Source organism: Eriocheir sinensis, chromosome 4 (genome assembly GCF_024679095.1).
Source record: "Eriocheir sinensis breed Jianghai 21 chromosome 4, ASM2467909v1, whole genome shotgun sequence".
Lineage (NCBI taxonomy): Eukaryota > Metazoa > Arthropoda > Malacostraca > Decapoda > Varunidae > Eriocheir > Eriocheir sinensis.
This window is the reverse complement of record NC_066512.1, coordinates 27,769,126-27,789,903: the sequence shown is the minus strand read 5'-3', so window position 1 is coordinate 27,789,903 and position 20,778 is coordinate 27,769,126. Positions and strand designations below refer to the sequence as shown.

Genomic DNA, 20,778 nt, shown 5'->3' with positions numbered 1-20,778 from the left:
CTCCCCTAGCTACCTCCTCCTCCTCCTTCTCTTTCTCTCCCGTCATGCAAACCCTCCTTTTCCTCCCTTCCTTCTCTCTCTCCTCTCTTTCTTTCTCGTCATGCAACATATATAGCTCCTCCTCCTCCTCTTCATCTCTCCTTCCCCTCCTCCTCCTCCTCCTTCCCTCCCATCTTCCTCTACCTAATCCCGCATCTCCGGTTCCCACGATCCTTCATCTGCATCTTATATATATTGTTTCTCTCTCTCCACATGTTCTCTCTCTCTCTGATGCTGATACTCTTCCTCCTCCTCCTCCTCTTCCTCTTCTCCATCTCCGGTTCTCATTTTCCTTCATTTGCATTTGATATCATACGTCTGCCCTTTCCACGTGTCCTCGCTCTCTTGATCTCCCCCTTCCTTCCTCCTCCCTCTCCAGCCTCTCTGCATTAAAAACAATATACTACTAATACTTTTATATAACTTGATACAGCTGCCCTTCTCATCTTCCCTTCCTCATCTCCTACCTTAAATTCAGTCTACACTCTACATATCCTTCATCTATTATACATATCCTGACGCGATATTATATGAGTGTCCTGTTCTTTTGGATATAGAACTTATTTTTTCTTTTTCATTGTTTCTTTTAACGTATATTTTTAATCTTTTCTTCCTTTTAATTCCTTTCTCTATATACTTTAGCATGCATGTGTCTCTGGTCCTCACTGGCCTAACCATCTACTTCTGATTCCTCGATCTTAATTTGCCCTTCATTCCCTCTTCTCTATCTAATCCTTAATTCCTTCCTCCCTCCCTCGATCCCTCATTCACTATTCATATACGAGTTCTTTCACTGATAAACACGAACACCCACCACTAGTTGAATGTGTATAGCCCTACCTACATACACGTGTCGCATTCCTTCAATATCCTTCATTTCCTTTAGTTCTCTCTCTCTCTCTCTCTCTCTCTCCACACCGCCTTCATTCATTCCTCTCTTCCTCTGCCCAGTTCATTCATAACACTATATAGCTACGTGCCTACAACGACCACATGCAGGATTTATATATATTATTGTATTTCCATAGTTTACCCTCCCTCACATTCCTTATTTGCCCCCCTCCTTCCTTCCTTTCTCATCCTGTAGAATCTTGCACGAGCCTGTCCTGTCCCCCCCTCAAGCCCCCACCACCTCTCTCTCTCTCTCTCTCTCTCTCTCTCTTAGCATTTAGCAAGGCGCGATTTTCAAGTAAGATTAACAGCTTCACTGCCTTCTTTGCTGTTTCTCTCTTTTATGAATGAGAAGGAGAACTTGTAAAACGAGTGCTAATATGCCTCCATTCCTATATGATCCCTGACTGGCTTTTAAATACAAACTATAAGAAATCAATGTTTACTACCTCTCTCTCTCTCTCTCTCTCTCTCTCTCTCTCTCTCTCTCTCTCTCTCTCTTATAGTGTAACAAGTTAGATACCTACTAATGATGCTGCCCTTTGCCTATGGATTCTATAGACAATTTCAATTCCTTGTTCTAACCTGTAAAATTGTTTCTAAATTCGACAATACTGTAACTGATAAAGTAATAGTGTGAATGATAAAGACCTGGTTGTCCTGCTTTCCCTGGAGCCCTCATGCAGCTGTGTAATGAGGCGATGTGCTGAGATAATGACAAGCCTTGTGTACAAAAAACTTTACTAGTTTACTCTCCTGACTATTTACAAGCTACAGAATGAGATAAATTCCTCTCACAAAACTGTACTTCAAAATAGAGGAAATATTTCACATTGAACAGTATGAAGCACATGACAGTGAACTATGTGTCACTTAGAAAAAATATTGGCAACTTGTACAGAAACTTTCACAGCCATCAGTGTGAACAGTCTGAATAACCTTGCATTGTTGTTGACCACAGTTCTCCCTTATACACTCACAGCAGTGGCTCTCAAACTCTAGTGGTTGCTCAAATACCAAAAGCTTTTTGCCACAGAATATAAAATAAAAAAGGCTTCAAGAATATAAATTCAAGAAGTGTAAACTAGAAGTGAATGGTGCATCAACTTGTCATCCATAGTCTTAAAGAGACTAAATAACAAGATCAACAAGTCAAACTCCTTGCTGTATCATTACTTACCCCAAAAATATGTGGCACAGCCCAGTTTGAGAACCACCCTGCTCTAGAGAGATAGTATATTTCATACACTCAGGAGCCTCAAGCAATACCAATACAAAAAATAGGTCTCTATAAGACAAGTCGAGGTTAAGTGTACATCTACTACAGAGTTTGGTCAGTATGTGGCTCACAGCACAAGGAAGGAGCAGTCCTGGCTTCCTTATCCACTACACAAAGGCTGAAAACATCAGCTGCGACAACATAAATGTTAAGTTAAGGCAACTCTTGGCTTCCTATGTACATGAAATGCAGCACTGTGTACAGGACTGGACAAACCACAGAACACCCAATACTCCCTTACCCCTACCCTTATTACTCAAAATAATCTCTTTTTGGTCTAAATTATAGACAACCTTTTAGTTGTGTGATGTGCTTCTGAAGCCATATCTGTTCTTCTGAAACAAAAGTTTGATCAATGTGTTGAGATAATAAGGACGATGATCATATTACATTCTTATTGAAAGACTCCTTAAGACTACTCATTCACCAAGATATTTCCTTATCTGGAAATTGAAACACACTTTATACTCTTACTAATGTGTCACTCCTCTGAAATAAGCATTCTTTTGACACAGCAGTACATACCTTAACTTACAAGCCTCTTCACACAAGTACACAAGTGGTCATCTAAGACACTACCACACCATGACAAAATAGGTTTCCTTAAAGTTAACTCATCCGCATCGTTGACGTCCTCCACCCTAATACTGCCTCCAATGTCTGGCCCCACTTGTAAAGCTGACATGACTAACAAAGTTTGCAGCAACAACAAGCACTTCCAACATAACAGATATCTTTTTTCAATATGGGGTGGTGGTTATTCATTAACTTCATCATAACATTACCATTCCAACATTTATCCAGGCTCAGCAAATTGAGTTATCATGTTTACGAGTGTCCCATTTTTTACTGCAAAACTGGTGACCATTCATGGATATATCATATCATTTACATATGGCCATGTTAATTTTTTACCGAAATTAAATACAACTCTTTTAGTACAGTTTTTGGAAAATACACATGATCAATATGCTAAGTAAGGTAAGTTTTCAGGTGGAAGAAACTTGCCGTGCATCAAAATTCTACCTTGATTGACATCACCAATTCTCACCAGACACAATGAATGCTTCACCACATAAACTACCTCCATGAAGAACATTGTAAAAATTTTCAAAACTTTGTGGTCTTCAAAACCTTCCCTAGTGCAGTATTCACCATTCAATACACACACCCAAGCAAAGCATCAACAGAAATATTTACAAAGTAAAGGAAAAAAACACCTTCATGCAATCCCCATTCACCTCCCAATAATGCAATGCCTCCATATATACACACACACATACACACACACACACTTTGGCATCACAAGGATACACATAATGGCTATATCTCACGTCCTGAAATAATCTGAAGTGCAGGATGGTCAACGTGTAATCTTTCAGAAAAATGGTAAAAAAGATGAATACTTTAAACGTAATAATATCATGCAGCCTATGACCACTGATGACAGAGGCAATGAATTAAAAATCTTTCACATAATACAGATCCCTATATAACATTATTTTACCTATCTTTGTTAATTCATTTTAGCTTAGAAGACATCTTTCAGTTTAGTTATCTTCTCATATACTGTACTTAATTTTAATTCCTGGAGATAAATGTTGTCGTCCTGGATTCCCCAGTACATGACACCCTCCCCTGTCTGGCTGAGAGATGGCAAAGCGGTTATGTGCACTAAGAAGTCCTTATGAATTATCTCAATTAGTAATGATAGTAGCAAAAAGCCACTCTGGAAAATGGAGTTGAAGCATAAAAATGATCTATAGTCAAAACAGATTAGGTAACATTCTGTATTTTGAGAATAGTTCATTTCCATATCTGGGGACAATTTTTTACAGTAGAATTTTTCCCTAACTGAAATATAACATACAAATTGGTGAATACACCCCATGTGAACTTGGCTATGCAACCCATTAGAGCAGCATTCTATCCCTCTGTTGACCAATGCCTTCCTTTACAGATCCAGGACGCCTCTTTGCTGAATATCAGGAATAGTATACTGACAATGGCTATGGTGCTAATAATGGTGCTGGAAATTAATATGATAAGGAGGAGGAGGAGGAGGTCCAAGAAATACCACACAGGTCATATATACACATTACAACAAGGACAAAAGATTAACTCCCTCACACTGCCTTTCATCTTATCAGTCCACTCACAGCATCAAGGTCACTACATGCATGACACACACCTCCAGCACTGGCTAGCAACTGGTAAATGTGACTGACTAGAGAGCAATCCCACTTAGAGGACACAATCTGCAGAGCAACCCTTAAATACACATGCTTATCCTCTGCTGTATCTTACATTATCTCATCTCTTTGTCCTTTGGTTCAGTCTTCAAAACTTATCTGATGAGAGTGGCTTAAAGAAAAGTCTCCAGCTGATTCTTTACATACACACTTCATCCTTATATATTGTTAGTCTATTCTTCTTCCTCTTTCGTTAGACACATTGTTTTTCACGCCATATTCTTGCACTTTAATCCAACCACTCTTTGCTATTCACTCCAAACTCAAACTTTTGTGCTCTCACACCCTTCTCTTGTTAACTATTTTGCCTTACATTCCACACTCATTAAACTCTTGCCTTCTCATCTACTGTCCTCTCATTAGTCTTTACATACTTTGGTTCCCACTCTATACTCATAAGCTCATGCATTTTCAATTCCCTTTCTCTCATACACTGCCTTACATTCTCACACTCATCAACTCTTGCATTCTCATCTGCCTCCCTCTCATCATATACTTTGCCTCCCATTCCTTGATTATTTACTCTTGTACTCTCCTCCTCCCACACTCATTACATATTTTGCCTCCTACTACTTGATAATACTCTTGTACTTTCACCTTCCCTTTCTCCTTGCATACTTTGCCTTCCTATCCTACAAGTGACCATCCTCTATATGCCATAATGTGTACATGATAACATTCCCTATAAAACAATTTCCCACAACATTTACTTAATTTGCAATAATCTTTTGACATGTAAAACTCTCACTACATACTTTGCCAAAAATATAAAACACAAGGTAATACTTTCTAAAAGAATCCAAAATCATGCGTTTATCAAAAGGAGTTTCTTGTGGTTCATCAAGCTGTTCAAGCAATACAGGTGTTAATGTATAACCTACAGAAAGGTGAAACTGAATTCATTATCAAAAGACAATTTGTGTCTTTCTCAATAATTCTATTTATGTTCATATCTTTCCAGTTTAGCGTTGAAGCATTCATCTTCATTGCTGCCTTTAATCTTTCACTACACAGCAAAACAATCACTTACTTCCCCATATAAACATTATCCTTGCAGGCAGGGCAGAGATTTAGCTGCAGTGGCACTGGCAGCCTTGTGAATCTAGAAGGCTTGTTTCTGAACTCGAGTCACTCCTTTAGCCTCACCACCATAACGTCCAAGTTATTAGAGATCTTGTGTGTCTCCTTTTTTCCTTACAAAGACGAAAACCTGACTAGTTCGTTTCCCTGCCGAGTGGGAGCACCACTGCATGTGATCTGCCATAATGTCTGCTGCTCCTTTAGGGAACCTTTGACATTTTTTAGCCAACATTTGCTGAATGGTGTGCTTGATTTCCATGATAGGGAGCGCAGTAATGGTGGTGGTAATGATGATGAATATGGAGATAGTGGTGATGGTGGTGATGAATGTAATAGTGGTGGTGATGAGTGCAGTGGTGATGGTGGTGGTAGAGGTACTTAAATACATTGGAAATCTCAATTACCATTTTCTTGTCGAGAATATATATCTTAGAACATTCTGATAGTGAATCTGACTCCCTGGATACATTTCTGCAGCTTTGAGAACCAAGTAGGGCAGTAATCAACACATCTTCATCAGTGTCTAGAAGTACAACTACTTCTGATGGCACTGTTTTCCTAATGCAAGATCAATACACAATGGCTGCATCTGGCTAGTGACTTATCCTTAGTTTGTGATAATTCTGAGTGACCTAACAAGTTGTCATTTGAACTTGCTGCACAGAATGCCACTCTCAATTTCTCTCCTATCTTCTTTTTTTCTCAAGTGCATCCACACATCCACATATATACAAACTCATACATGCATCTGTAGCTGCATTCACTCCCCAAGTATATATATATATACACACACACACACACACACACACATACACACACACACAACTAGGTAAATACAACTAGGTAAATACAGACATGAGCGCAAAATGATAAATTCAACGTTGAAATTTTAGAGAAATTGATCATTGGCTGGTAACTTGCTAACTTTTCTGCTCTGCAATGGGTACTTTCCCATATGTATTTACTTAATTTTAACTTCAATTTGGTAGCTCTTCTATCAACAAACCCTCGTTCCTGCATAGGCCGGGTAGGTGTCATTCTCAGGTACCTTTCCACTACTCATCCTTATAAAAGATATAACAAAAACACTCAAGAATACTTGCTAGAAGAAAGGGAAGAATGAATAGAGGGTAATTTATGTCCTGCACATATGAAAGGGAAAGACAAACCTCCTGACATCCTCCTTTGGTGTCTGTCCCTTTCATGCTGCTTTCAGTTACGTCTTGCTGTCTTGGAATCCCTGCTAGTCACTTTTTCCCTCCTTGAGCAAGCAATCTTTCAGTGACTAAGTAGAGTATTTTTAGTGGTATTAAAATTACTGTTCTAATAACTGCCTACCTTATAAGCCACACTATTTAAAATATTAGATCAGGTTTGTTATGCCACACATTTTGGCTAGTAAAAATCATTCATTCAATGCAATAAAACTGTGGAGGCAAGTTCAGTAAGAAAATTTCACTTCATGGACAAATTTTCTCAAACGCAAGCCACCAGTGTGCTGCAGGACCCACCAGTAAAGTCTATGGGCCGAGGGCACACCAGCAGCAGTGGCCAATTCTTGTGCTTCATTCCAATCATTACTCCTCAGGAAAAAAACAATACCCCAGAAAACTAAGTGGAGGCATAAAAATGACCTGCTGCCAAATATAAAAAAATGAATATCAGTTATTTCTTGGTAATAATTCATTTTTATACCTCAACTCCTTTCCTGATTTAAGTGATGCATGTGAATAGGCGAACATGCCCCGTGGGGAATACTGAATCCCACAAAGCAAGTTTCACAGACAACCTCTGTGCTAAATTCTTCAGTGCAAATTTGTCATTCATTCCCATTCTTTACTATGTTCAAAGTAATACGGTTCTATAATATTAATTAATGAAACATTCAAATAAGCATATTCCAATGGAGCATAAATATTGGATTCCAGCACTATCTTTTCTATAATAATATGTTTTGAAGGCTTGGGTGTGTTAGTCTGGCAGTGGTCCTACGCTGAGCTCACAACAATCTCTGCTGTTTGCCAAGAATGCAGCGCACTAGAGTCTAGGCATGGCCCTGCTTTTGCAAGGTTTCTACACATACCTCACCTATAAATACACAATTAAATAAATACTACACAGACACAAAAATGACGTCTTATCTGCACCCAGCTGGGAGTTGTCATGGCCATTTCACCAAGAGCTTGGGGTCCTCAGTTCTTCATATGACTCATTGGCTGACTTTTTCAGTCATACTTCTCAGCCACCGGCAACCTCACCACACGCAGCTGGTTCCCGTAATCACACACGATAGTGTCTGCCACGGGCATCAGGTGGCGGATAAAGACACTCTCATCACGGTCACCGAGACGCACGACACGCACTGGTGTGCCGGAGGTGATGTCCCACACTGTTAACGAGCCCTGGGAAGATGCATGCTATCAAGTCACTGTACACCACACACTAGTCTTTCAGCCCTCACTCTCCTAGGTTAAACTCCAAGTCAACCTGATATCCCTTCATAAGTATTCCATTACTACTACTAACTTTCAACCTTGAATAACTTGCAAAAAAGATAAAAGATGATGACTATGTAAAAATATCTGAATCCTATAAAATTGATAAAATTCATTAGCAAGTTTTCCTTTCAGTTCAATTATTTTTTCATGACACCTTTCTGGATTCTTCCATGATGCCATTCCTATGCTTCATGGTAGTGTTGAGGCATTACTTTAAATGAGAACGCCTGCCATGCACTATTAGCTTGCTGAACGGAGCAGTTAGCAATAAGTGGTTACACTATATGAACTTTTGTTTCCAAAGCCTTTTCTGATACTTACTTGTCTGCTGGTGATGAGAAGCTTGTTGGTGAGCATGACCATGCTGGTGCAGTACATCTGGGTCTGGAACCAAACATCAACAGTAAAGCAAACATAACTTCAGTAGATAAATCAGACTTTTACATAACTCTTTATATCAACAGATCCTATATCAAGAAATTTGGAACTCATTAAAAAAAAAAAATAAATAAATAAATAAATAAATCAGTGTATATTCTCTATTTTTCCCCTTTTTAAAAGCTCGTTCATTTGTAATGATTTTAAGTTTTTGCTTTTTCTTCCATTTAATCTTATGCTGCTCTTTACTGACTTTATTCCACTTAATATTGCATTCAGCTACTAACTTGCAGCAACGTTACAAGTGACAATACAACATCTGAAGCTGCACCACCCTGCCACATACCATCTGGAGCGTGTTGAGCAGGTGGCCTTGGAAGCGCTCCCACACACACAGCTTGTCGTCCTCGCCCAGGGACAGGATGTAGCTGGTGGTGCAGGTGAGGGTGGTGATGGCCCCGTGGTGTGCCTGGACACTGCAACATAAACAAAACACCAATGACTTTCCTTCCTTCTCTTGACCCTAAGCCATCCAATACATGAAGCCTTTTTACTTCTATAACTTCTAGACTCATCTTCATATCACTCAGTGAGTTCATTTTGCAAGTACTGAAGTACATAGATATCTAAAGAGCTACTTCCTGTTCTTCCTTATACAGGGTCAAGGGCCAATGTGACAGAGATGAGCATTGAGGCCACACTCAGCTTAAGCTTATGCTCCTAACTTTACTTTCATATATATTGTACTCTTTAGCCCGTTAGTTGCAACAAGCCTACATTACAACTTTAATGGCACCTCAACTGCCTCCATCTAATGAGCATAATCACATCATAAATATGCAACTCTCACCGGAAAAAATATTTTTAGAGACTGCATAAAACTGAGATGTATATGATATATGTTTAACCTCCTTTTGGTCTGGTAAGCTTAAGGGCCAGTAATTCGCATAGAAAGGAATCTTGTCCACACATATTCTGCAGCTAGAGGGTTAAGTGACCTGTGGACTGTGTGGCCCATAGACTACTGTGCACGGATGTACTAAAAGGGTGAATTTACATCATGATGGTGATAAGTTTTCACCATCATAGCAATGACTAAATTATCCCAAAAAAGAGGAAATGTATAAAATAGACAACTGTTTGCCTTAATTACAGCTTCTAATAGATATGTAACCAAGGAAAAAAATCTATAGCAATCTTTCCATAGCAATTTCCTGAACATACATTCCCCATACAGACACCAGATGCCAAAACAATAATAGAACCACTCCTGAACCACATCCCACCTGTAGACACACGCTCCGGTCCCCACATCCCACACACACAGCATGCCGTCCTGGGAGCCGCTGCCGATGATGGCCCCGACGCCCAGGTCCACAGCCACCTCACCCTCACTCCCTAGGGCCTCCAGGCTGCCCCCGTCCATGAAGACCGAGGTGATGGGCCCACAGTGACCGTGAAGGGTGAACAGTGCACTGCCATCCGCCATGCTGAACACCTGTGAGATATAAAGCATCCTTGCCTCTGTGTCTCTGTTTGCTAAGAGTTATTATTATTACAGTCGTCCCTCAAATAATACGGTTTCCAATAGTTCGGTTTCGGTTTTATACGGCTTGTCATAGAAGATCTTTTAGGATTTTTAAATTTCCTGTTTGTCGGGAAATTTAAAAATCCTAAAAAATCTTCTTAGAAAATCCACACAAAACCAAAACCGACCTACTGGAAACCGTACTATTTGAGGGATGACTGTATTGAGATCCATGACAGAGCATCAAGGAAAAATCAGGAATTGGTATAGACCCAAATGGAGTCCCCTTGAGCAGATGGGGATGATATATAAAAGTGACAGTAAAGTAAGAGGAATAAAGGCTGCATATTGAAGCTTAACAATGTACAATCTTTGAAAGTCTCTCCTCAACAGGTTTTCTCCACTAGTATAAAATTGACATGGATGATGACTCCAGACAACTAATGAGATAATATTACTCTATGCTGTGGGATTTTCTTGCTATATGGTATTTGAAGGAATGTTTTTATCTGTTTGCAAATATATTCCACACGAGTCTATTTTTAATCTGACCTGTTTTGCTAATAATCTCTCTCTCTCTCTCTCTCTCTCTATCACTAACACACACACACACACACAATACCTTGAGGGTGTGGTCATGTGCGCCAGTAATGAGGCGCATGTGGTCACAGGTCATGACGGTGATGGGCTGCTGATGTGCACGCATGCCGGCATAACGCACCAGACGCAGCGCCTCATCATAGTTGAAGGTCCAGCCACTGCCGCTGCCCCCCCGACTGTGACCTGGAGAAATGTGGCCAACATTAATACTGATAATGATAATAATAATAATAATTGTTTAATTTCACCCTGAGGCATAAATAAGAATTACAAACAAACACTAAATAGATAAAAAGAGTTCAGACATTCAGTACTGCACTCAATTAACTGCCTCTTCATTATTTCAAAACAATTACAACGCCAACACCTCACACCCACCAGGCCGTCGGGGGTACTGGTAGTTGTGCTGGATGGGGAAAGCAGCTGCCCCGTCGGCATGCTGGTGGTGAAGGGGTGAGGCAGTGGGGGCCGTAGTGGGGGTGGAGGCTGGCGTGGTGACAGTGGTTGCAGCCTCCAACAGCAGCATGTCCACCACGCCTGTCAGCCGTGCCACCATCACCCGGTTACCTGACATCCGCATGGAGGTGACGCCGCCAGCACGCGTCTTGTCCTCGTACACACACTGTGGGAAGACACAATGGTAGATATCTAAGATAATGGCCAGTCCTCTATGCACTGAGGCAGACAAACATTACACTTCCCACACCATGGCCAGTCCTACACACTATGGAAAGAAATAATGGTACACATCCTACACCACTGCAAGCCACGGCACTTAAACAAAATGTTTAAGTGTGCTGGGAATGTTACTCGTGGTGCCCATAACATTTCTACTTATTATCCATATTTTTTAAAGTCTGGCCCAGAGTTCTCCTTTTATTAGCCTGCACACTGCATGTTGAAAATATGAAGGAAGACTCACCTTGAGCAAACAGCTGTACATGTCCCAGACCTCCACCCTGCCTGAGCCACAGCCCACCAGCACCAGGGCATTCTGGCATTCCAGGCACCATATGGGAGGCAGCTCCTCCCCCTCCAGAGACACCTGGCCAAGGAGTGAAGGTGCAGAGATGCTGCCAGAGCTCATGTTCCGGCCCTCCCTGCTGGCCAGCAAGTGCTCCGTGGAGGAGTGTCCGGCCAGGCAGCGTCCGGCCTGCTCTATACACTCTGAGGTCTTCCTGGCCCGCCGCTGCCGGTGCTCCTGGTAGTATCTCTCAAAGTGGCTGAAGGGGTTGCTGCTGGGGGACCCTGTGGAGTGGCTGCTCTGGTGGAAGTGAAGGTCAATGGCTGGGCTGAGGTCAGGGAAAGAGTGGAAAAGGCCGCTGGACTGACTTCGAGTCAACTCCTGCACATCTGGTCCTTCCGGGTCACTGTCATCCTCCTCCCCCATGGGCCCACAGCTGCATATACTGCCAAGGAAAGTGTGAATGGTAATACATTATAAGGATCCTTCTGGATTATTTTGCCTCGGATGTTTAGATGATACAATAACTAAAAACATCTTGCTATGAAAATGAATAAGAAATAAGAACTTCTCAGAGCTACAGGAAGCCTGCCAGACTGTGTGGAGACAAAACAAGGACAGCCCGCCTCACCTCCTGTCGTTGTCTGTGCTGGCCCGGTGCATGTAGCTGTAGTCCCCGTGCTGGGAGCGAGGGGATCCAGACTCATAGTCAGAGTGAACCTCCTCCCCATCATCCGGAGAGCCCTCGCGCTTCCCTGGCCTGGCTTGACTGTTGAAACAAGGTTTTAACATAAGGAAATCACATTAGTGAACATCCAAGTTTTCATGAAATCACATTCTGAGCAAATGAGAGCAAATTGATGCTCAAGACAATGAGGTACAACTAATCGAAGACAACAAGTATGCCTGCTGCCTTGATTTTTAGGTTCATATTATAAAGATGACCTTGAGTGCATCTTATACGGTATTTTATTTGACGACAAGTTTTTTCAGTAAACTCAAGTTTTTAAGCTTCAAGATGAAATATGTTGTACAGTGAAAGGTAATGCCAAGGAGGGTCTGAGATGGGATGGCCTTACAGATGGACCTCCTGGATGGCTCACCTCTGACGGTTGATGTTGGCCAGACACTCCCCCGTGCTGGGGTCCCACACCCGGATGACCCCCGCCAGGCAGGACGACACCAACACCTGCCCATCAGTACACATGCACTCCACATCATGGGGGTGGCCGGCCAGCACCAGTGGCAATGCATCACCAATGATCTAAAGACGGGTAAGGAAAAGAAAGACATCAGTTGAGTCTATCCAGTTATGGTGACACATTCTGCAACCAATTCCCTGAATTATGTGAGGAGAGAAATTTAAATAATCTTAGAGGAAGGGTGATAGGAGAGAAATGGGGTATGTGAGATGAAAATTTGTATGGGAAAGAAAAGACTTCTGCTTTGGCCAAGCACTTGAGCTCTGAGACATAGGTATGAGTCAATCAATACTGGCATATGCTGAGGGGCACACTGCCTTGCCTACCCTACGATGACATCCCCATGGGTTCCTTCAAGCAAGTCACCATGCACACACCTTTCTCTTACCAAGTATCTCCCAACAAGATCCTTCAACTTAATCTAGCCATGAGCTTTGTGGGCAGGCTCCTTTGGCCTCCTGCACTCAGGACTCTCTTACAGGAACAAGCCGGTGAGCAGGGTTGACTTATGGGTAGCATGCCACATGCCTATGTAGTTGGAGCTGGTGTTCACAGGCTATCCCAATAATAGGCCTCGATCCATCCTCAAGGGCCACATCTGGCTTGGCATATGCTCCAAACTTTACCTAACTTGCCTCTCCCTCACAGAATTGGCCTAGTTACCTGAGCAGACTCATCGCTGGTGCCCTCCTGCCCCCACCAGGAGGCCCGCCACTCAGCATAGTTCCGGGAGCACACGCAGTGGTAAAAGGCCACCATGGCGTACACCAGGCACAGCACCGCCGGGATCATCAACACAGCCGTCACTAACAGCTCTCCAGTGGATGAGGGTATGAAGGCAGACTCTTCTTGCCAGGAAACCTCGTCGTCTTCTGAGCTTTCTGTTGGGGAAGAGATCAAGTTTATAATAATTCACTGAAGGACAATTAAATGGCACGTAAGTGTAAATGCATGCCTTAGTGTTTTGTTTTTTCATTATGGAAGAAATATTGGGATGAGAAAGATGTGTGTGTGTGTGTGATGCTCACCGTGCTGCAGCGTCCATGGTCCCACATTGGGGTCGGTGGGGTTGTGCACCTCCCTCGCCTCCTCAGGAGTAATGGGGAGGGACAACAGAATGGGCGGCAGGAGGCTCAAGTAGTGGCCAGTGATGCTCATGTTGTAGTAGCTGAACAGTGTTGGCCAGTGAGAGTGAGGGAGTCTGCGCAGCAATGAGCGGGTGCGATGCTTCAGGAGCTTGAGGCCATTGTCCTGGCCTGGTGCAGTGTCATTAGCTGTGGACGGTGGAAGCGAGGGGGGCTGGGAGGCCAGGCTGGAGGGCGGCTGGGTCTGGCTGGGATCTGGAGGAACAACCTGCTGGTAGAGGTGGCTACTGCGGTTGGTGAGGGAGAATATGACGGAGGGAAGGTCCCTCGGGCGCCGCAGGTCCTCAGCCGGCTCAGAGAAGTGCTCGATGAGGCCCGAGCTGTACACCATGAAGGCAATCCACCCGACAAACACACACATGAACATGCGCTGAAACATGCGCTTCTTGGCGAGGAAGTAGGCAACCCGCAGTCGTCTGGGCATAGTCTCTGGGCCCCGGGGCTTGGGCTGAGGCCGGGCCACACGGTCCTGGCCATTGCAGTCCACAGAGGAGCCTCCTGGGGCAGCCCGGCGGTGCAGGTTGGGCACAGATGTCCCACATGACCCGGAGCTGCCAGGTAGGATCCTGAGACCTGAAGTGGGGCCAGGAGGTTGATAGCGGAACAGAAGGTTGTGGGAGGGCATGGCACTCCCCACCAGGGGAGGCTTGCGCTGGTCCTCTGAATCCTGGTAGCGGTGCAGGTCGATGGACAGCACTGCCGTCAGGAAGATGAGCTGCGTGGAGAGGTCGCACAGCAGCACCACTGAGCCGTAGATGCAGAACTCCTGCACCAGGGGAATGAAGAGGAAGAAAGAGATGGTGACGATAGTGATCATTGTGAGGAAGTACTTGGTGATGGTCCACCCTTCCCGGGCCAGCCCCTGTGCCACCCTGATCTTAGTGTCCAGGTGGGATGGAGTCTGTAACACAGCACGCATCAAGGCCATGCTGTTCTCAAACCCAATCAGTCCAGCCAGCACAGGGTACACAAACTTGCCCTTGCTGTGCAGTGGCCGCAGCCCAAAGTAGGCGCAGCAACCCACCGAGACGCAGAGGGAGGCAATGAGGGTGGCCTGGACACTGATGGCCATCCCTAACTTGCTCTTGAACATATCCATCTTCAGAATAGAGAAGTAAATGGACACAAAGAGGACACAATAGAAGATGATGAGCAGGAATTCCCAGAGTGAGAGGCGGGATGGGAAGTAGACATGGGTCACCTCCTCCCGGCCTGGCTTGACGGGCTGGTGCAGGGGGTAGCGGGACGTCAGCTCCTGCTCCAGGCCACTCACAAACCTGCCGGGACAGAGGCCGCTGATGTATGCTCGGGAAGAATTAGAATTTTATTGCATGCATACTACATTATGTCAAACAAGTAATAGACAATCAAAAACTAAGTATACATGTATGTGTATTTAATAAGCTCTCACAACAATGAAAATGTGAATTCAATGAGGCTTCAGAACTGTGAGTAGATTAGTTCAAGATAATTTCAAGGCTGTGCTCTCAGAATTACAAAAAAATAATTGAAAGTGAATTCTAGGAGCTCAGCATGATATTCCATACACATTTGCAAGATAAGAAATGATAAGAGCTCACAACTCTAAACATATTCCTACATCTGCATTTCCTCATCCTTACAACCTTTTACTCTTTCAATGGGAGAATATATAGACATCAAAGGAATTAAATTATCTTTCTTTATAGGGAAAGAATATTATAGGCTTTCTTCTTCCCTAATCCTTGATCTCCATTCCCATAATAAATACTTACTCTTCATTGTAATGTTTGAGGGCCAGTGTGGCGGCGTAGGTGATGACGCGCTCTGGGTTCCTGCTGTGCCGGAAGCCGCTCTCCCTTGAAGGCACACCGAAGAGGATGTCCGCTACGTTGGTCTGTCCTTCATAGCTGGCCTGGAGAAGGGGGGGAAGGCACCACACAATCATCACCCATTCACCACTAAAAAGGCAGTTGGTCAAAGCACTATTTGTCTCAATATCTGCCTGTCTCTCATTCTATTTCTCTCTCTGCTTCATTTTCACTTGTATTCCCTAGTTACTCTTCTTCCTAGGGTAACAATGCATCAGATACTATATATCCTTCCTTCCCTCCCTCTCTTTATTGCATTAGTCCTGTAATCTTGCTACTATCCTTTGCTGTTTTTAATCTGAGGACAACTTACCATGAGGGATTTGACAGTCAGAAGGATGTGAGGGTCCTGCACAAAGGTATGAAGATTCCGGGACCACAAGTCAGCCGGGGAGAGCATGAGGCAGTTGTAGTGAGGCAGCACTTGGCCTGCCGACTGCATCTTCTTCACCACACCCTCAATAAGGAGACACTCACTGCCTAGTGTCACACTCTCACTGTAAGGTATGGCATAACAATAGTATTTTTTGGATACGCATAGACTGCAGGGTGATCTAACTGATGGATAATAGTGATCTATAATGGGAATGTTGGAAAATTTATACTAAAAAAAAGGATTACTGATCTCCCAGCAACAGGCAAAAGGTGGTCAAATTCTGGTTGAAGGGGATAGTCAAGAACTGATTGACAAGTAAGGTAATGGATGAATGAAACAAATTAAGTATATGTAGTTAATTCAAGTACAACATAGGTAAAATCTGTCAAGAGAAAAAAGAAAAAGTTAATGTAAAAAAAAACTGCAAACTTCAAGAGGAGGTAAAACAGATTTATGGACGGGGAGGCAAATGGTGAGCAATTGTGTTCCAGGAGCTGCCATGTGTAGGTCAACTGGCCTCTGGGAGTCTTCTTATAATGTGTGTATTGCAGTCAGCACTCCATTTTGATACACTGACAACACAGCAGCAGTGAGGTCTTACTTGTGCTGAAGGTGGTAGTTGCTGATGGTCTGGGCAAGGTGGAACACAGTGGAGAGAGGACCTCGGTAACTGTCGCTGATGGTCAGTCCCTCCTGCCATGGCACCACGCCGCTCTTCACCACAATCTAAAATCATGCTCGCAATGATGATGGTGATTCTTTGGGAACAACTGAACCCTGACCTTACTACCCTCTACTATCTTTAATGTCTATTGTGACTCATTAACTCCAAAAAATTAGCATTTAATAGAAAATCTTAAACAATCTTTTTCTTCCATATAGTGATCTCAGTAAATGAAATGGTGCAGTTCAGATGAGAATACCCATTGATTGTTATGCATGAGAAAAGAGGAACAGTCCTCACCCCCAGTCCAGTATTTTCCTCACCTGCAGAATGTAGGCGAGGGGTGGGCCCTGGTACCACAGAGGGACAGGGGTCGGGGAGGGGTCCAGCCGGATGCCTCCCTCGGGGGCAGGGGGAGGTACACTGTAGTTGAAGAGTGACGTGGCATATTCCTGGGGTAGGTAGCCGGGGAGAGGCAGGTGCCACAAGGGGGTGCTGAAAGGGAGAAAGGCAGCATGTTAATGCTAACTAGTGTGGCTGCACATGCCATTTCTCTTTAAACAACATGTACTGACATCAAATGAACAAATGATTTGAGGATGTTGTTATTATCAACATAAATGAACCAACTATTGTTTGAGGGGCTGAAGAGCACCTACCAGAGTATGAGGAAGGAAGTGAAGGCAAGGAAGATGACCTTCTTGGGATGTGTGGCCACCAACAGGCCATAGCGGTAGTAGCACTGAGCTACCAGGTCGGGCAGGGCGCCAGATGGCGCTCCGCCGCCATCCTCAGCCATCTCATGCGCTCCTCAGGTCACACTGACCATTCAGTCTGGGGGTCACACAGCAGTGGCTTAGGATGAGCAGTGCAGCAGCTTATCAAGGGAACAGTAGCTAACACAAAGCAACACAATGAAATAGAGTAATAAAAAACATGTATACACAAGTAGCTCTCCATTTTTTCACAGCTTTGTGTTAAGAAATATTACTAGCTATCTGCATTGTTAGAAATGCAAGTGATTAAACAAATTAGACAAAAAAGTTATAAGGAATCTGATTTGATGAAGAAAAAATTGAAATACCGGTAGTAGTTATTTCAGAATTATTTGCTTCACAAAGTGGACAGTTTATAAACTTGAAGGTTGACATTATGAAGTGTATGGCTTCCTGCTGGTCACTTCTCAATCATGTTTCAAGGACAGGGAAAACTATCAGTGAGATAACCAGTGAGATAACTCATTAATAATAAGATTCAATTTCATGAATCATTATTGCCGAACTATTCCAAATTAATTATTTATCTGATCTTAAATTACCCCCTCAGTAAGGCAGGATACTATGACACAATGAGACTTCAAAACAATGAATGTTTTACAAACAAGTGGATACTCATAAATACTGGGGAATGCATGAAGAAAGACATGCAAATCTAAGACAACTAGAGCATAAGATGTCACTAAGATTCTGGTGGTAAGAGAGTCGATGAAGTCAATGAAGTCTGGGGGTAAACCTTTGAAACGATGATGTATTGTTGCCTTGGTTCTTGTAGTGTTGGTAACTATATCACCCTTCTCGCAGGTAGGAAGCTAAGTTATATGAATTCAAATTCAACAAAGACATATATACAGAACAATTACTTTAGGTACCAATAGAGCAGTGGGTGGGTCTAACAGGCAAGCCTGGGAGCTAATGGGCTCTCCTGGTGCATATATTTCAGAGTTTAATATCTTTGTTATGATGCATTAGCAAGGACTGTTCCTTCATTTCCCAAGCATAGAAGCAATACATAATCACCTAGAACATGAAATTGAGGTTAATCAGCACATAAAAAATTAACAGAAACAGAAGATGGAATTAAAGTGACACTACACTGGAGAGAGGAAGAGGGAGGAAACGGGGCATATGAGGTGAGGGAGGGGGTGGGGCATATGGGATGAGGGAGGGGGCAGGGTGCATGGTATATAGTACATAGTAGATATGCCATTTTAACACATTCTCACATTAAAAAATGAGGCAACACTCACCCTATACACATGCAGTAATGATGATGTGAGACGTCTGGGCTGTCTGACCCTCCAGGGTTAGGTACGTGTAACAGACGGTCCCTACAGCCTGACTGGCCAAGTACACTCAGTCAGTCGGCTCACCCCACAGCACAGCACACTTACATCATAGGCCACAAATGCACTATACACACACGCGAACACACGCCCACTTGTCACTAACACCTATGGTCAGAACACATCACCATGGCCGGGGTACATCACAGCTCGAGGTCAATAAACACTTATCACAACTGTCTCTGGCCAGCGCCAATCACCATGGCCAAGAGACTTTTACATATGGCCAACGCAGACCCCAAACTAATGCAAAATCACACTAGAGTTGGTTCTTGTTATGGCTATGATGGCCATGCATAGGAGGGGTAATGTGAAACACTGCTCGGAGCTTCCAACCATGGCCAGTGAGGTTAGCCATAGGGTCAGGAGGGAGGACTGGCCAGGGGTCACTGCATCATGGGCCAGAGTGTCAATGGTGGCCAGGGATCACAAGGATGGGCTCTGACTAAGGTAGGTCCTGGGCAGTGTAACAGGGGGCCAGGGAAGAGGAATGGCCAGAAGTAGGAGTGGCCAAGGTGAATTACAGGCCAACACGACTCACTTCAGGCCAAGATATACACTCTTAAGCACTGACTGGACCTGGCATGCACGAAGACCTGGCCAAGCTAGTCCACGGAGGGCCATGAACGAGGAATGTCCAGGAGTTTCAAGAGTAGGATGTCCAGACTGTATCACGGGCCAAATATTTACACTCTTAAGCACTGACTGGCCCTGGTAAACACAAAACCTGGCCAAGTTAATCCACGGAGGGCCAGGAACGAGGAATGGCCAGGAGGAGACGAGCCAAACTGAATCACGGGCGGGCTTAAGATTCCCCCTCCCAAGCACTGACTGGCCCGTGTGAGTCACTGATCGAGTCCCTGGTGGTGAGTCAGGGTGCAGTGCCAACTAAGAGTCTCCTTGGTGCCAACGGTGTGCCACAACTGCCACAACGTTCCTCCTCCCCAGCTCGGCAGACGAAGCTGTGTGTATTTTGTTATCCGTGCCTTGAAGGGGTTGCCAGCTCACCCTCATCCCGCCTTCCTCACCCCTCCCTCAGCCCATTCACAGCGCTAACACATCCATTCCCCTCATATAAATGGTTAAAAAGGCATCTATAAAAGCCTATAGCATCAATGTTGGCCAGATTAGAATGTTTGTTTTTTTGCAGTCACCCTCCTCCTCCCTCTTCCTTCCCTCCCTCAGTTCATTCACAGCGCAATAACATTTACTGCCCACATATAAATGGTTGGAGAGGATAAATGAAGCCTGTGAGCATTAATATTGAGTAATTAGAAAGTACAGGCTAGCCTATATATGTATACGTAATGCAGGATAGGTGTAGATGTAACCAAATGCCCCAATCTCAACCTGCTGCTTGCGCAAAAGCCTACATGGCATTGAAAGTAATGAAAGCAATGCCTTTTACAGCAGGAAAAATCAAATGGTCAATGCAATATATGGAGATGCCAGACCATAATCCGGTGTGCCCGTACTCTATAGCTCCTGTACCTATATATACACACACTGCCCTCATAGAAAATTTATATGGTCAAAGAGCATGATGAAAACACATAAAACTCAATAAGTGAGGATGAAGTGGCATATTATCTCAACCAGGAATGATGCAATATCCCACAGGCTCTCGCAATACTCTCAATTAACACATTGCTTTCTTTACAAATAATATCCTGTTAAGTTGATGGATACATTGAAGTTTATAGGAGACAAATGCGTATGAGAACATCACTACGTAGAAAGTGACTATAGCCTGGACCGCGCGATTCCTTTCCCTAACTTAACCTATATATATTAGCATGCACTGGTGGGTTAAATTAGATCATCTGCTACAGCCAGTTGAGCATATCCGTTTCAATATCACACGCAATAGAAACGTACAGTCATAATACATTCATATAATTTCCCAACAC

The 20,778-nt window shown here is 43.6% G+C and overlaps 1 protein-coding gene across 1 annotated transcript; it reads right to left on the bottom strand.

The window, feature by feature from the left end:
• Nucleotides 1–1,654: 1,654 nt before the first annotated feature.
• LOC126981647 (sterol regulatory element-binding protein cleavage-activating protein-like) lies at nucleotides 1,655–19,881 on the bottom strand. Its single transcript, XM_050833087.1, has 17 exons — nucleotides 18,773–19,881; nucleotides 17,406–17,580; nucleotides 17,070–17,241; nucleotides 16,684–16,808; nucleotides 16,020–16,203; nucleotides 15,611–15,750; nucleotides 13,740–15,133; nucleotides 13,375–13,592; nucleotides 12,613–12,773; nucleotides 12,141–12,278; nucleotides 11,468–11,954; nucleotides 10,924–11,167; nucleotides 10,568–10,728; nucleotides 9,704–9,915; nucleotides 8,764–8,893; nucleotides 8,361–8,423; nucleotides 1,655–7,943 (listed from the first exon to the last, which is right to left on the bottom strand). The coding sequence occupies exons 2-17, from the start codon at nucleotides 17,543–17,545 to the stop codon at nucleotides 7,767–7,769; spliced, it is 4,146 nt and encodes a 1,381-aa protein (XP_050689044.1). The 5' UTR covers nucleotides 17,546–17,580; nucleotides 18,773–19,881; the 3' UTR covers nucleotides 1,655–7,766.
• Between the last annotated feature and the right edge of the window lie 897 nt (nucleotides 19,882–20,778).

Bases quoted from the DNA above. Each gene is read 5' to 3' on its own strand.
- LOC126981647 (XM_050833087.1), bottom strand. From the start codon at position 17,545: ATGGCTGAGGATGGCGGCGGAGCGCCATCTGGCGCCCTGCCCGACCTG. The intron at 12,279-12,612 runs GTGAGCCATCCA...TTGTTTCAACAG, and splicing joins GCCAACATCAACCGTCAGAG to TCAAGCCAGGCCAGGGAAGC. The intron at 9,916-10,567 runs GTATTGTGTGTG...TATATCTCACAG, and splicing joins CACATGACCACACCCTCAAG to GTGTTCAGCATGGCGGATGG.